The 17,225-nt window shown below is 41.8% G+C and overlaps 1 protein-coding gene across 4 annotated transcripts in view; it reads right to left on the bottom strand.

Annotated features, from left to right (window-relative positions):
* Positions 1-17,225, bottom strand: part of LOC135389176 (E3 ubiquitin-protein ligase NEDD4-like) — a 68,841-nt gene that overhangs the window by 39,712 nt on the left and 11,904 nt on the right. For 3 of the 4 annotated variants that reach the window (XM_064619236.1, XM_064619237.1, XM_064619239.1), the window contains 6 exons: positions 11,188-11,269; positions 7,480-7,646; positions 2,728-2,842; positions 2,625-2,672; positions 2,199-2,327; positions 1,269-1,361 (listed from right to left, as the gene is read on the bottom strand). In XM_064619236.1, the coding sequence (XP_064475306.1) occupies positions 1,269-1,361; positions 2,199-2,327; positions 2,625-2,672; positions 2,728-2,842; positions 7,480-7,646; positions 11,188-11,269 (634 nt within the window). The remainder of the gene's footprint in view (positions 1-1,268; positions 1,362-2,198; positions 2,328-2,624; positions 2,673-2,727; positions 2,843-7,479; positions 7,647-11,187; positions 11,270-17,225) is intronic. The other variant, XM_064619238.1, reaches the window with a different exon arrangement.

The raw sequence follows: 17,225 nt of genomic DNA, 5'->3' as shown, positions 1-17,225 counted from the left end.
TGCCAAAAGTTGATTTCCCTAAGGATGTCGTCGTTTCTGTGGCAATGAAGGGCAGTATGACGGCTGAACTCATGAACTGTTACAAGCAGAAAGTGTGGGGTGTCCGACCAGGTGCCTTTTTCAGGCTCCGTTCATTGCTTGTAATAGACAGTGCGCCATCGCACCTGAAAACCGTGACGAAATCAAGCTTCAAGCAACATTATAATACAGTTTTGTCCATTATTCCTGGCGGAATGACTCCTCTGCTGCAGCCTGCTGATGTTGTGTGGAATAGTTTATTCAAGACAGCAATGAAGAACTTTGGACGGCGTGGCTACGGGACGGAAAAAGCCGTTCCGCTTCATACCTTACTGTCGCACTTTGGGTAAAAGAAGCATGGGGTCCGAAGACGTTATTAAGTCCTTTGTAAAGTGCGGACTTGTTGGTGGCATGGAAACCAACGTGCTGCACCATCGTCTGCGCAACACTTTGACATCAAGCTCTGCAGGGCTCGAAGACGACGGAGACCCGACTGGCCTTACAGACAGCTGCGATTCTGGTGACGACCAAATCTAAATGAGTGTAGCAGCTGTCGATATTTGTCATTCTATGTCCTGTAATAAATGTTTGGTGCTCGAATTGTCGTTGACCTCGCTTAATCAGGCATGCCGGGATAGACCAGGAGGGCGGATCGTAAAAGCTGGTCTACCTTGCAAAACCCGGCATGCCGGGAAATGCGCGTTAATACGGTATTGAAATGCGAATTATCATTTCGCATATCGAGCACACGAACACGCAGAAAAATATAAAGAAAAACTCATAAATAAAGCTCAAGATTTAAAGCACGAACCGATTTGTCATAAACGCGTTTACGGCTCGCGCCACACTGTCCGTTGGACCCTTTGCGATGATCCTTCGCGCTTTTATCGTTTTGTTGCCTGCCATCAGCGCCATCTCACGGGCGAGTGGGAAAAGCATTTCATGCCGTGAGATCGTAAAATTTGCCAAAAGGCTTCCACTGGTGCTCTGGGATCCGGTGCTTGTCACAAAAGTTGCTAAATGTGCATTCATTGCATTTATAGTATTAGACGAACTACCGTAAATAAATTAGTAGTCACTGACACATGACAGTGTTTCCTCCTGGCATGTTACAGTGAATGTGGGTAATGAAACGCGAGACTTTGTTACATCTCAAACACCTCAGTAATATAAATTGCACACATTACTTTTCCTTCAATGCTGTGGGGATATAAATAACAACTGGGGTCTGATTTCCATGAAATACTCACAGGCAGTGGGCCCAAGTCATCGACACCATCGGGCTTCCCAGGCAGAGCGCCGTGCTGTGGCAAGGCACTTGGTTTACCTGTTCGCGGGTCCACCTGATAAGGGTGTATATTATTAGTCATCGTTAGAGTGCCGATAAATATGCGCTAAAAACTCCCGAAATATGCATGCAAGTATGCAGTAAAAATCCAGTATATAGACAATGTTTTTCAAATGCACCGAATGCCTATTTTTAAAAAGGTGAGCATTTTATTAGGGATCACACGGTAAAATAGGGCCACCTTCGTTTTCCAGCGCACAACAAAGACTGATTGCGCCACTGATATAAATCATCAAGTTGAATGCTTTGCGTTCATGATTGCTAAAATAGCGTAAATGCAGACTAGCTGGTAGACGAAACCCATGATGAAACAAGCGTGAGCATGGGCAACACGAAAAACACTCAACTTTGAGCTTAGTTGTGTACCTATGTTCGTATTTTTTGTAATGGTAAAGTGATGAAGGTGAAGTACAACCCATCAACCATGCATGCAGTGGAGGATGGAGCAGCAAGGGTATGGGCTGAACACTGCACCTCACCCCACCGAAACATAGAAAATATTCCATGTTGACCAGAAGCTTTGCGAGCGGCAACCCGACGCGCTCTGGAAACCAGCAAAACCATTCATGAAAAAAGAATAAATGAAATCTTGTACCTAAAAATATGGCAAAATATGCACTATTCATGGACTTTTGTGCAAAATATGCCACAACGTGCAAAACATGCAATTATATGCACAATAGAACACTTCTGATCAGTTCCAAACCAAGAACAAAAGTGTTTTCTCGTGGTCCCGATACGAAACCATAGAAAAAAACAACAACGAAAAACATGCATTTCCATGAAAATTGATGCTCTAGTCATCAAACAACATGCAGAGTATTTGTATTACCCAAGTAGTAGTCTTTGTGTTGTGGTCGATGAAGAAGACCCGTCCGTTTGGAGCTACTTGAAGAGACCACCCTGCTGGAAGGCCTTCAGGACTGGAGTTGTTTTCACACCTCAAAGCTGCCACCATGGGCTACAAACACCAAGGGGAAGTGAAGATGGTTTCCTCATAGTGTGCAAGTGGGAAGCTCTTGCAAAGCACATCATCCAGAGTGACTGGTATCTACCATTTTTGTGTGTCCATTTAAGCTAGATTGGTATTGCTTAAACTCGCATATACACATGGTCTACACATGCGTCGCATAGAATCGAGGTCGATTGAGGGTCTGTCCTCACCACGTGTATGTAGCACGCCCCCCGATAAATCTCACTTTTAGAAACACCACTGGAGAGTTTCACAACCTTAAATGCTCAAGTGTGATCAACGAACCACAGTGAAGCGTCTCTGCGGGGGAGCTGCCAGATCCCTTGGTGGCGGCTGAGGAAGACACACAATTTAATTACAGCTCCGCAGCAGGAAATAAATTACGTACCTGGATGTCCTCAGACACCTGCTGTTCGTCGTCTGCGCTGATGTGCACCCTACGGCCAAATTCTTGCGCAAGCTCCAAGCTTCGTTGCTGCACCTCCTCTTCCAGCATTGTAGCACTGACATAGGAAATGTTTGCGTTTACGTCAGCACCGTGCTCAGTCATCCCACAATCAGTCACTTTCTTACACTCAGGGCCATATAAAAATGACAAGAGTGCAAAAAAGAAAAAAACAAAGAAAACAGCATCGTAGAGGAGCTACGTTTGCACCATAAATCATCAAATCATTGGCGACAAAACAACAGAAATGCTGAAAGGGGTTGCGACAGGTTCATCCCAGGTTATCCCAGATAAAGACTGTTCTTCGCACAGATGTAACAGTGCATTGAAAGATTCACTGCGAAAAGGGTAATAGAAGTGGAGAAAATGGGCACTGTGAATACCAAAACTCATGCAGCTCTGACATGACAGCCCTCGCCACCGTCAGTGAGGCAGCGCCAATGAGGCAGCGCACGAGAAGTCACGTGCCAATGGGGATGGAGTGTGTTCGAGGGCTTGAATCTCGCTAAGTACGACACGTAGAAGAAGAATTATTTTTTCCACAGTATTCTCTCATGCAGTACAATGCGTGCTTAGCGTAATGAACCACATCTATGAAAGAGTCCCAACCCTTTTAAGTGCCACTGCAAAATATTACGTTGTTTTACTACACTTCTGTGCAGTTTACATGATGGCCTATTTTATACATGTTCATACGAGTAAAAAACTGATGGTTAGAATGCTACAAAGATAAAAATAGAACGTTAGGTACATAGTTACAAACTTGCAAAACTATTTTCCTTTCCTTCTTTCCGATCAAGTCAAAAATAATATCTGATAAGCCAACAGATTCTGCTATTTCTTTATTGAGATGTCGGACAATCTATCTTAGGCAATCGTTGTGTGCAAGTAGTTTAAATTTTAACTTCCAGAAGGTCCTCTCAGCACTGGTGACTGTCACTGGAATAGTGAGCAAGATTCTGAATGCCCAGTGATGTTTGGAAAGGACTCAATGCACGTTGGAACCTTGCACAAGATGTCTAATGCCTTTGGCCAAGCCTTCTGAGAAAATCTTTAACTTGGTACCCTCCCCGTCAAATGTCTCTGAATTCATTATGTGTGAGAGAATCAATCAATCAATTTATTTACTCCCAAAAGACCCTGGGGATGCCATTACATGGGAGGAGTAGGTAAATTTGATAATTTTTCCCACACCTCTTCGTGGTATTACTGGCAAACTTGTAGCATTTAACAAAAACCCGAAGGTTGCCATATAAGCATCGTACTGTGTACACCGACACTGTAGGGCCACCAAACACTGATCGACAACACACAAACAATAGTCATTCTTGAACGTGTCTCCAAGCTACAAAACTACTTCTTCACTTCCGTGATGGGCAAAAATTGTCTTTTTGCTCTCCTGAGCTGGAATTCTGCGGCGACGTCTGGATCCTGAGCAAGTTGGGCAGAACTGAACCCCGTGTGTCAATAGTTGTTGTCAAGCAGATTGTATCAAGTCACCAAACTCAGCAGGAACTCAAACTTCACTAGATGACAGGAGGTTAAGGCATCCGCTTCACTTCTACGTCATCCGTATATAGTTTATGCCAGATCATTAAGCCCATTTCTGATGCCTGTTGCTTGTAATCTGATAGCTTTGATGACTTTGACACTCTCAATCCTGCTTTCCCAGTATGTGTCAAACCGGGAAGAAACGTTCTTTCGCGCTCATCTTTTTGCTGAATACGTAAACAATATGTAGATCCTCTGAACCATACCAAAGAACGACATAGTTCCGGAGAAGTTGATGCCATGTCGCTTATGATGAGGTTTAATGCGTGACTGCTACAAGGCATGGAGAGTGCACAAGGGTAGGTATTTAAACTATGGGCTTGCAACCCTTGCTTCGAGCCATTCATGTCTGATCCATTATGAAAACCCTGGCCTTGGCAGCTATTCGTGTCCAAGCAAAGCTCCATGACTGTGGTTCGAGTATGTCTGTTAGGCACCCCAGTGCTATTCTCTACGGAGACTAATCCAGCCAAATGCTCTCTACCTTCAGGATTGGAATTTGCAGAAGGCACGGGCCTAGAGCTGGCCCTACTTACACTACAACACTTTCCACATCACAGAGATGGTGATAACATGTCCGTAAAACCTGTGGTTCATGTTAGTATGGTACACGTGGGGTTCTTCGTTTTCGGGTTTTATTATTTTTGAAATTCGGGGGAGAATCAGGCGTCATGTGTTTTATGTGTTTTAAGCTGTCGAGAGTTTCCGGGTGAAACTAAAATCGTGCAAGTCAAGCTGCCATGATGATTGCAGGGATGAACGATGCAATTGCAACAGGCCTTTAGTACTACCTAGGAGGTGACAGACAGGGGGAGCTTCAGGTGTTCGAGTGTTTAAGAATTAAGGTTGATAACGTGATTCATCCCTTTCGTGACTCACTGTGAAGGTTGAAAGACCTTGCGGAATTCGGGGAGAGATCGGGGTTATGCCCGAATTTCACAAAATTGGTTCGGGGTGCAAATATTGTGACAAATCGGGTTTAACCCGAAAACGAAGAACCCTGGGTACATGCAAGGAAAACATTCTACATGAAAAGAAACAACAAACATGAAAGATGGCAAACAACCCACAACAATCTGTTGCACACCAAACACATAATCTGGTTAATGTGTGGTTCAAGCATCGACATTCTGAATCATGAATAGGGTTTCGCTTGTTTGAACCGAAAAAAAAAAAAAGCTGATAGACATACACCACTAGATTTTTCGATAGTTTTAACGGAACAATGCAGATTGTACGCCCGTGTGATTTAGTATCCAATATGCACTTACGTAAAATAGACTTCATGCAGCCAGGTAAAATAAAGGCTGCAATTATAAATGTACAGTCGTGCCTCATAATTACAGACGCTTCCGTCCATATTATGAAATATTACAGGGAAAAAAGAAGTACTGATGAAGGATAACGATGAGCAACTAAAAGTACACAAAATCTCGGCAATATGCAGTGTGTGCGCTGATTGCCATTGTCGTACACTGTCTGCAGTGTCTCACGAGCCATAACAGCAGTGATGGTGTTCTTGAGGTGTTTGCGTATTCAGTGCAATATTATATTGGCCATCTCGGTGGCTGGAACACCTCCTTCAGAACTCATACAATGCGTTGTTTTTTATTCCTTATAGAATTTTTAGGATAAAGCTGCATGGAACATAAATAAAATGAGCATCATGTACAAGAAGCAGCAGTAGTGTCCTATCTATTAAATTTATATGGTCAGAGGGAAGGGGCGCAATGCCATCAAATCATGACGCAAATGTCGTCATTGCACATTACCTTCTGATGTAAAGGAAGCTTGTTTTATCTCACAGTGGATTTTGGCCCTGGGTAATTCAACACATGTGCTTCTTTCAGCCCCATTTTTTTTGCATGAGTTGGCTTTCAATTGCAATTGGCTCAAAAGTCCAAACATGCTACTAGTATTTCAGTTTTCTCCATAAGTCTATAATTAAAAAGTGAATTAATGGATTTCAGTTAATTAGTCATCTTGCAGTTGCACAACGTCTCACAAAAAGTGTCCACTTGCCATAGAACTCACCCGCAATAATGGCATCTGTGTAGCATTTTTCATGGCTTTTTATTTAGATAATCTAACAGATAAAGATGAACATACTGTATATAAAAGGTTTTCTTTTTTAATCCATTACAGATTTTTTGTAACGAAACCTACGAGAGCAGTATATATCCAATTTGGTTTTGTTTTCTTTTTTGTTTTGTTTTTTAAACCAATCAATCAATTTGCCCCACAATAAACACCCAAAATATGGAACCCGGTCTTCACCATTAATAATGCCACCTTCTAAACAGCTTGCAAACCATAATAAATAATTGCTTCACATTGGGTCATTGTGGGACTATGTCAAATACTGTATAAGTAGGGCCTGACTTTTTAGGGTTAAACCCGTATCCGCCCGATATTTACCCCCCGAACGAAACCTGTAAAATTCGGGTTTAACCCGAATCTACCCAAACACATCTGGGTCGCGTGGCACACTCATAAGCGTGCATTCAAATAAAGTTTGATAACATTGCTAAACATTAGTTCCATGTTAAGACAAATTTTTATTAAACAAAAAAAAATCACCCGAATACACCCGAATTCCTGACGACAGAATATGCCGTAACGGGATTTAACCCGAATACACCTGAATTTTCAAATGAAAAATATCACCCGATACTTACCCCCCGAATCTGGCCAAAAATAAAACCCGAAAAAGTCAGGCCCTATGTATAAGTAGTAATTTTTGCTAGGACTTGAGTTTCGCCAATTTTGCTAATGTTATTGTTCCGCGAGATTTAAAGTCTTACGAGGCACCCCTAAACACTGCGTGGTGCAGAATCAATGTACGGCGAAATCCCAAACGTGCCTCTATCCAATTCACGAATTACTAAGACCGCAAAATTAACCACTTATGCAGTAGTGTGTGTGGTTTGCTACATAACACCTTAACAAAGCAATGTCAACATTTAAACCTAAGGGCCCCTTTACAGGGGCAGTACAAATTTTTCTGTATAGTTGACTATGCTGGATGACATTTCTGCACGAAAAATATTGGCTATTTATTTCTTTTTTGTGTGTGTGGAACCAGACTGAAAAATAAGGCTAATTGAATCTCTCTTTCCTATAAAGAAGACAAGTATCACTCACCCCGTAGGCCTGTCCCATTGTGTAGTGCGAGCAACATGATTAACATAATAGATTCTCCCGCAGGCATCCTCTCTCTCTTCCCAGCCTGCAGGAAGAGGAATGACTGGCCTTCCAGCAAGAACCGCAGGTTCCTCAGGGCTGCTCACCGGCTCCACTATCTCCCAGTCCTATACAAAAACAAACATGCCATTCATAGAACAGCTGTGAGTTTCAATACTAAAACATCCCAGAGAAATTTTCTAAGACACATAAACCATCTTGATGTGATCACAAAACTGTGTCAAATTATGCCAAGACAAAGCTACAGCAATGGCAAGGAAACTTTTATTTGCAGTAGTGATGCACAACACCCATCAAATCAAGCCCAGGCGGTGTTGTTCTGTTCAAACACCATACAAGCCATTGTCAGCAAGCCATGGCACCATACAAGCCATCGCGTTGATGTTTGTTTCAGTGAGCAATTAGTTGATTTGCACAAAGCTGGGTACCCTAACAATTTCATGAGAGGTGTACTCCGAAGAATGTTTGGGGGATCGGAAGACCCTGAGGTGGTTGACTCTTTGCGTCCTATGGTAGCATCCACGGAATTAATGTTGTCTTTAGTGTGAGCGGTATGCTGCCCTCACTGCCAGCCCTTTCGGGAACCTGGAAAAGCATATACCGTGCCAGATGGGTGTTGTGGCCCTCTCTCCTAACGCCCTCTTACATAGGGTATAAATGACATTCCTCCCTTTTCTTCTTTCAGACCAAGCGGAAACCCAGCCAAAAGCGCCAACAAGACCCAAAACAATTGCTTGCACAATGACGTGACCGTGGTAAGACTCTTCAATAGTCGTGTTCAACTTAAAGGGACCATGAAGGGATCCCAAAAACCTCTGCAAGCATATATAATGCATTCACCATGTGGAGTATGAACCCAGCATTCGTATTAATTAAAAACCACAGGCAAAAAAGGCAACTGCTTTGGTGCTGCCGGCATGACGGAGAAACTGGCTGTGATGTCAAAAGCAGGCGACTTTGGTGCAACCATAGAGTGTGCAAAGGATGTAAGTAATATCAGTCAGCTTGCAAGCAGGGTGACACTTTACTTGTGCGTCAACTGCATTGAATGCAATATGGCAAAAATAGGAGGTCTCCTTGCAAGCAGTTCTCACTGCGAACTCAGATTTCTTCATCTGTTCATGGACCCTTTAAGAAAGACCCGCTGTTTCGGTTTCACTATGTCTACCAACATCATGATTCCTCGGTCTATTGCACACATACCGCAGCACCTGACGGCATTTTCCAATGTCCTCATATTCAATGTGTCCACCTCACTGGTTGTCAACTCTGGCCTTGCGTCTCCTCTATGCTTCGTCATGTTGTGCAATGCAAGCCGGCCGTGCCACTAATGGCGTTCTATATGTGGAGGGAAGTTAGGAGTGCACTATATAAGCGAGTTCCATTTACCCAGAATAACTTGAGACACAGTAATTGAGGACTAGGATGTCCTGCATTTGAAACTGTCTTCAGAGCCGATACCTATGATTGCAAGGCCTTTATAAGCACAGCCATGCAGCATTGTCAAGGAGCCTGGTTTTACAGCGCTAATGAAGGAGGCTGTTCCAAACTCTCTCAAGTAGCAATTATATGGCACAAGCGGAAGGTCAGTGCAAGAAGAGTGCATCTGCTATATTTTCTTTGCGATAAAATGTTGAGTTGAGATGTGCTCATCAGTTAACCATCTCACATGCTCAACATGTCATTCCTGATGAAAGATGCAAGTCACTGAAAAGGTTAGCCAGCTGTACAACTCGAACCCACATCTTCTGGATTACCGGTCCAGGGCTCTTACCAATTGAGCTAAGCTAACACACCTCCCCAGCAACTTCCAAGGGTGCATCATCTGAAGGGACACATCAACCACTCTCACTCACACACAATCATACGACGGGATCGACGCAAGCGGCAACTGTTGAACATGAGAGAGCATCAGTTCTCTCATGTCATTCCTCTTTAGTTCCATTCTGCTTCACCAGTATTTGCAATACTAACTCAAGGGCTGAATGTCCAAAATGTGAAATGCATCAAGGATTTTCAAAGTGTTGTTTTTGCAGCTTAGTTACAGTTTAGTACAGTTTCACATTAATTGTGTAATTTTGAGGAATGATTTGACTGTACATGTGCAGGTAAGCATGTAAGCATGTAGGCCTTGTGTTTAGCCAATACATTAACACATTCTCTTTATAAGCCTTTTTCAGGTGCATGTACTGGGGCAATTTTCTAACAATCAGCAGCGTGTAACTGTGACTGGCCATTCATCGTTAATACTATTACAAGCCGTTATCCTACGACATGATATTCAGGGGACAATTTTGTGGATATATTCGTACTAGACTCGTATTTGAAAATTTCTATATTTGCGCATCTCTACTAAAACAATATTTACTCGCATAATTTGCACACTTTTTCTCCTCAAAAAAGTCTAGGAAGTTGGGGGTGGCGCACGGTAACACTCATAATGATACTCCTCCATGTTGAGCCAGTATTGACGTTAGCGCTGTATTGCAAAAGCGTGAAAGAAGTATTGGCCTACTGTGTCTAACAGGCAACGGTAGGCATAGGTAGGAGATAAAATTCTGGGCCCACAATCGCTCATCCTACTACCAGTGAAAGACGGCGAGACAATGTGGCATATTCACTCTCACAATCGAAAACATGCTGAGACAATGTGGCATATTCACTCTCACAATCGAAAACATGCTGAGACAATGTGGCATATTCACTCTCACAATCGAAAACATGCTATGTTCACCAACTTTGTCACATTGTGTTGTAAGTTCACAGCGTGTTTATCCAGTGTTTCGTTCCATGCTTGTTTCATAGTTTGAGTTACAGTATCGTCCACTGCATCAGTGGACTACCATCCGAACGCTGGGCACAAAACCAAATACAAGCATAGCAGTAACTTCGGTAGCACTCACAGCACTGACGGCGTGTTGAAAACCATGTGCTAAGTAGAAGCAACAGCCTTTCTAGAAAAAATGGCATCGATGGCTGTCGGACACTCAAGATTAAGCCGAGCGAACATGGATCCAGTATTCAATGAACCTTCTTAGAGTTTCGTTCTAGGATGTTTCAACAGATATCTCCTCGTAGAACCTATAGCGGTCTTACACATCATTTGGGGTTTTCAGTATTTGTTTTCGAGGTCGTACACTAGGAGTCCATTTTGAACCTTCCTCAACTAATCTGTGTCATGCTTCATGGACCATGTATTAGTGGACAAATGACAACCTGACGGTTTCGCCCGAGCACTTGCTTTGTGGTGTGGACAAAAAGCTGCAAACAGACAATTGACCAATGGAAATATGCAGTTTCTTACTCAGGTTACACATTCCAGAAAAATTTGTTTCTAAATTTGAAATTTGATAAGTTTTTAAACAATGATATTTGCACACTTTTAGTATTCTGTCCTCCTTTTATGAGTCGCATGTGAAGACCCTTTAAATTCTTGAGGAGGATGCGTCAATGAAGGCAGAATCTTCCATAATGTAACAATGATACCAGAATGAAAAATCCTCTTTGGAATGAGGCAAATGTTGTAGAAAAACTGTGACATATAATTTTACACATCTCATTGCAAGATTTTGGTGAGAGAACCTTGCTGCCATTCTGCTAAAATAAAAGCAACATTTCTGCATGTAGCACAGGAGAAATTGGACTCACATTTTCGTGATTTGTCTCACCCTCGGGAGGCAGAAAGGCATGATACACTTGCAGGTGGCCCTTCACTCGAGACTTCAAGCTGCTTGAGAGACAAATCAATGCACCGTTCCAATAAATGCATTTCTGCTTTAAATATTTTCAGCTGTTATGTTGCTTGTAGACACACATATGTATTCTAATAGTTTAGTCCTATACAGGGTGTCCCAGCTAAATGTATACAGATTTTTTTAAATGTATCTATCACTTTTTCTGAGATGAAATCAATTGCAATATAGCATGTGCTGAAGGGTACTCCCTAGGAGGGCATTAGCAGACTCCTAAGGCAATTAACTTGCAATAATTAACTTTTTAATTATAAAAGCTACGAAGTTGCTTCAATGAGAACATCTGATCTCTTCGGTCACCAGATATACCAAAGCCGTTTTCAGAACAAAATCCGTTCGATAGATCGTCCCCAAAAAATTCGCAAAGGAACACAATTTTTTTCTTTATTTTGTTCATCGCGCATCTCTAGAGAAGCGTCTTTCCTTCATCCTCCAATACGAGAGGATGAAAGAGCACACTGTCGCCTCTTGCGTCCTGGAAAAAGATTAAAGGAAAAAGAGAATGCAGCCCAAGATAAGGGCAGTTGCGATAGAATCACCTAATAGATTTGTGTTTGTTTTGTTTCCACAAGTTAAAGTTAATCTTCAACGCATGAGGCGGCACTGTGCTCTTTCACTCTCTCACACTGGGGGTGAAGGAAAGCCACTTCTTCGAAGATGCGCAATGAACAAAATAAAGAAAAAAATAGTGTTCTTTCACGAATTTTTCACGAATGATCTATCGAACGGATTTTTGTTCTGAAAACGGCTTTGGTATCTGGTGACCGAAGAGATCAGATATTCTCATTGGAACAACTTTGTAGCTTTTATAATTAAAAAGTTAATTATTGAAAGTTAATTGCCTTAGGAGTCTGCTAATGCCCTCCTAGGGAGTGCCCTTCAGCATATGATATATTGCAACTGATTTCATCTCGGAAAAAGTGATAGATATGTTTTTAAGAAATCTGTATACACTTAGCTGGGACACCCTGTATACAGCTGAACCTAAATATAATGAAGTTTCTGAGGATCTTTCGTTTTATCGTTGTACCAAAATTAATTACATTTGAAAAGATTTACGTCACCACGAATTGTGAACAGGTGGAATGACAGAATTTTTCAAAAGTATGTGCAGGAGCACCCTACACATAACATGTTACATAACATAACATAACGTAACATAACATAAAATAACATAACATAACATAACATAACACATAACATGTTACATTTTGGGATGTAGTACCAACACTTTCCCAGGTCGCTATGAACGATACGAATAGGCAAACTGCTATGTGGGTCATGCACATCACTCATACTTGCTCCGTGGGCTCATTTCACGCAGAATTGGGCTCCAATTTTTTTCTTTCAAACATATATCAAAGCATAGTCCCTAGGAAGCATATTGGTAGTGGAAGTAGTTAAACATAGTTGGTAGTTATTTTTTAATTAATTATTATACAGATGCAGACATTTCGACCACAGTACTTCCTATCAAGTTTGATGCCGCACATCTTCATAACATATTCAACATATTCAGCTGTTTCGTTTTTTTTTTCACATGCTGCCAGTGGCGTGTCACATTACATCCTAGGTTCTCTAGGCTAGGTTCTTTAGGCTAGGTTTGCCTCTGTTCAGTTAAAAAATCATCATGTTGACTCATTTGTAAAATTTGGCATGTTTTGGGCACCTCACTCATCTTCTTCCAATTGCGATATCTAAAAGTAATTTTTATCATTGTGTTTGCCTCAAAATGCCCTTCCTTCTCGTAGCAAGCATGTCGTTTTGTGCGTTGGGGCAACGCGTCCAATGGCAGTATTTCAGGGGTGGTCTACCAAAAATGGGTAAATTCAACAGTGCGCTTCCCATATATTCCCACTCAAAATAGCACATCAACAAAATGTTGATTCAGATATGGGCAAAGCTACATTGCAGAGGTGCAAAGTACCCCTGCAGTGACTTCCCAGTAAAGAGCGCAGCAATGGCTATGGCTGTTCTTTTTCCTTTGGAGCTCATTCAAAAGTGCACTGTCAAATGAAAGAAAGATAAAATGAACAAACAACATCAACAGGGTGTCTACCAAACTGCAGCCTTCGAATTCCCTGACAAAAATAAAAGGGACCTTGGAGCCTGCTCCTACGTTTTGATACCAGATACAACATAAAACAGACCATTTATTAAGTATTAGTGAGGCTACCCTACTTTTCTGCGTCAGAGCTTGTCATACTGATGAACTACTACTCGTAGTAACGTTGCTGCGGCATCGCCTCTCAACCACCGGTCGGCACTCGCGATTCGCCGCGCATCATCACGGCACTTGTCTGCGATTTTCCCTGACTTGAGCTGCATTTTAGCCAAATTCCCTGACAATTCCCTGTTTTCCAGGTTGGTAGACACCCTGATCGACTTTGAAGAGAAAAAAAATTACAGGCTGTACAGAAACATGCTATGTAGGCATGGGAGGAAGAAGGTACAATTTGTGACTGGTGAAGGCAGACACCGAAGAGGACTTTGGGTGTGCACTTTTCACCATTGGCTCGTCCTTGCCATGAACAGTTGACGGACACCCCAGTGATTTGTGACGACTGTACACCTGACCCCGATGGGATGTTTTCCCTTCTTTTTCGTGAGATATGTCTTTGCGCTGACATGTGAAGCAGGCCAATGTTGGAGAGCTTCAGCACACTTGTGATGGCTTTTTGCGTGGACCTAGAGGCGTTGTGTAGTGTGGCATTGTGCTTAACATGCACTCTTGCCACGACCAGTTTGTATTTAAAAATCCCTCCAGAAATGGGTAGCTGCCCCATTTTTATCCAGCAGGGTTTCAATTATGACTTCACCAGTCACAAATTGCACCTTCTTCCTCCTACGCATGTCTTCAAGTTCATGTCCTTTGTTCAATAAATTTTCTGAAAGCCCTATTTTTCCTTTATTTCACATAGCAGTGCACTTTTGAGTGAGCTCCAGGGAAGAAAGAACAGCCTTAGTTGCTGCAGGGATACTTTGCACCTCTAAAACATAACTTGGCCCATAGGAACTGTTTGTTTCATGTGCTACTTTGAGTCATCATGAACAAGGTTTGTGAGAAATATAAACAACTTCATGAATGGAAATATGTGCCTGAGGGAATTTCCCTATTTTCAGTAGACCACCCCTCACAAAACGGGTGTGTTAACCCAAATCACAAAACGGTGCGCTTGATACGAGAAGTAAGGCATTTCAAGGTGAACACAATTATAGAAATTATTTTGATGTACCACAATTGGAAGAAGATCAGTGAGATGCCAAAAAAGTGCCAAATTTCACAAATGAGGCAACTTTGCAATCTTTTAACTACACAAACGCAGACCTTAGAATCTCCAGAACCTAGGATAAAATGTGACCAACCGCTGACAGCATGTGAAAAAAAAATTCAGCTGAACATACAGGGTGTCACAGAATACGTGTCATTAAAGTACTATAATAAAAAAACTATACCACCTTGAATCATGCGGTGAACGGCATTTGTTCTTACTAGGTTTTTGCCACCTCCTGATGCGAATGTCATGCAACCCAAGTTTCATTATGTAAATTTTTGCAAACTGAACTCGGAAATTGCCTCGTAAAGGTCACTTTTTTTACCCCACCAATGTGATGAGCGTGCCAAATTTACTCAAATTCGTGATAATTGACAGGGATATTGAGGAGCTATCCCATCATAAAAAATAGCCGAACATCATGTGCTACGAAGCTCCCAGGTGCGATCCGATGAAAGGATGTTGGAAACCCAGCCCGCATTCTAGAAAGAGATAGCACAGACATGACTTCCCAATCTCAGGAGCTGTCACTTTTTCTACTATCACTCTGTGAGCTGGGTTTAGAACCTCCTTTCGTCAGGCTCACAGCAATTGCATACAAAAAGTCGTCGCGCGTTATGCTCAGGTGTTCCGAAAATCATTATGTTTGGCTATTTTTTCCGATGGGATAGCTCCTGAATATCACTGTCAATTATCGTGAATTTGAGTAAATTTGGCACGCACTTCATATTAGCAGGGTAAAAAAGTGATCTTTACTAGGCAAATTTCTGAGTGCAGTTTGCAAATATTTATATAATGAAACTTGCGTTACATGACATTCACATCAGGAGGTGGCAAAAACCTAGTGAGAACAAATGCTGTTGATCCCATGATTCTAGGTGGCATAGTTTTTTTAATTATAATTCAATTATACATTTTCTGGGACACCCTGTATGTTGAATGGTAATGAAAATATGTGGTGTCAATCTTCTCGCAGCGCTTCCATGGTCACTACACGCACCACAGTCGGACACTGAAACTTTGGCACACTCTAACTTTTATTGTGCAAGGAAAAAAACTTGGATTTCCTGTGCATGCCTGTGAATACCCTCTACTACAAAAAAAATATTTTCTCCCGTATACGAAAAAACACCCTCGAGATTTTTTAATATGTTGTAGAGGAAGGCTCGTTCTATAAAACTGCGTTGGTTTCAGGCGTCTCTTCCGACCTCTTCATTGCGTGTTTTACGCTCGATTGTAGCGTATTTTGGAAAAATCGCATACTTCCTCTTTTTTTCCTGCAATGACTACAAGAGTTCCGTGTTTTGCGATTTTTCCTGTTGAAGTATTGCACAAGGCCTTGTCAGAAAAAAATATTCATTAAAATTTGATGGTTTGATTTTCCACAAAAAAATCACGAAGTAGGAGGAAAATTGCGAAACTTCCGGCCTTTGTATACTAGCACCGATTACAGCATGACAACCGGGATTTGAACGCTGTGTAAAGCATGGTTCCCTCTATACGCAAAAGAAAACCGCACAGTTCTAGGTGCTTTCTATGAGCCGCACCTGCCGTTCACGCCAGGCACGGTTTTCGCCAGCGCTGCGAACTTTGCTCGTGTCTAGCACCTGCCACATTGAGATTTGGGAAGAAATGTTTCGTGGTGTGTCGTTTTGCACTATTAGGGACTGCTAAAAAAAATTTTCATAAAACTTTGCGATAGTTTTGTGAGGGCCGAGCAGGTCCGCTGGATCATTTCACGTGGAACCGCCCAGTTGAGATTTTCTTGTAAAATTACACCTAAGAAGCGCACAGAAGTAGCTCATGTAAGGGTCTCCAAAAAGGATCTTGTTTTCAGCAAAATCAAGACTCTTCTGGGAAGGGCAAAAAACGATATATGACGTCTTCTGTAAGTTAATAACAAGTTTGTTGCATAGTAGCCAGTGTCGGTATTTATCAAGAACAGAGTTTGCCTTGAAAACAGTGTTGAAAGATTGTCAGACTCTATAAATATGACGGTGTCATCCGCATAAAGAAAACAACTAGTAGATAGATACTCAGGTAAGTCATTAATATAAACAAGAAATAAGAACGGGCCCAGAATCGAACCCTGAGGCACACCAGTTTCTACAGACCCTAGATCAGAATAACTCTCAGCAGGATAAACGAATTGCTTCCTATCGCACAGGAAACTTTCAAGTAATTTTAATGGTGTTCCTCTAATATCGTAACATTCCAACTTCTGTAGGAGAATTTTATGGTTAATTAAGTCAAATGCCTTTGATAAGTCAACGAAAATACCCATAGTTAAAAGTTTTCGTTGGATGTTCATTCGTGAATTAATGCAGTACATGTAGTGGTTCACCTGTTTTTGCGGAATCCAAATTGGGAAGCGCAAAGTAGTTTGTTGATTTCAAAAAAACTTTCCAAACGCCTCAAGATTAGTTTTTCCATGACCTTACTTACTGCTGAGAGCAATGAAATTGGCCAGTAGTACGATGGCCTTTTTTAAAAAGCACCTTAGCAGTCCTGAGGGTAGATGCCCTTAATGAATAATTCATTATATAACTCAGTAAGAGATTCTGCAAGATAAGGACAAAACCGTTTAAGAAAGGTAGGGGAAATATTGTCATGCCCAGATGGGGCTTTCAAGCTTTTGACACATAACAGAAGTGACTTC

This window comes from Ornithodoros turicata, chromosome 3, assembly GCF_037126465.1.
Source record: "Ornithodoros turicata isolate Travis chromosome 3, ASM3712646v1, whole genome shotgun sequence".
NCBI lineage: Eukaryota > Metazoa > Arthropoda > Arachnida > Ixodida > Argasidae > Ornithodoros > Ornithodoros turicata.
The sequence above is the reverse complement of the archived record's forward strand: the minus strand, read 5'-3'. Positions and strand labels throughout refer to the sequence as shown.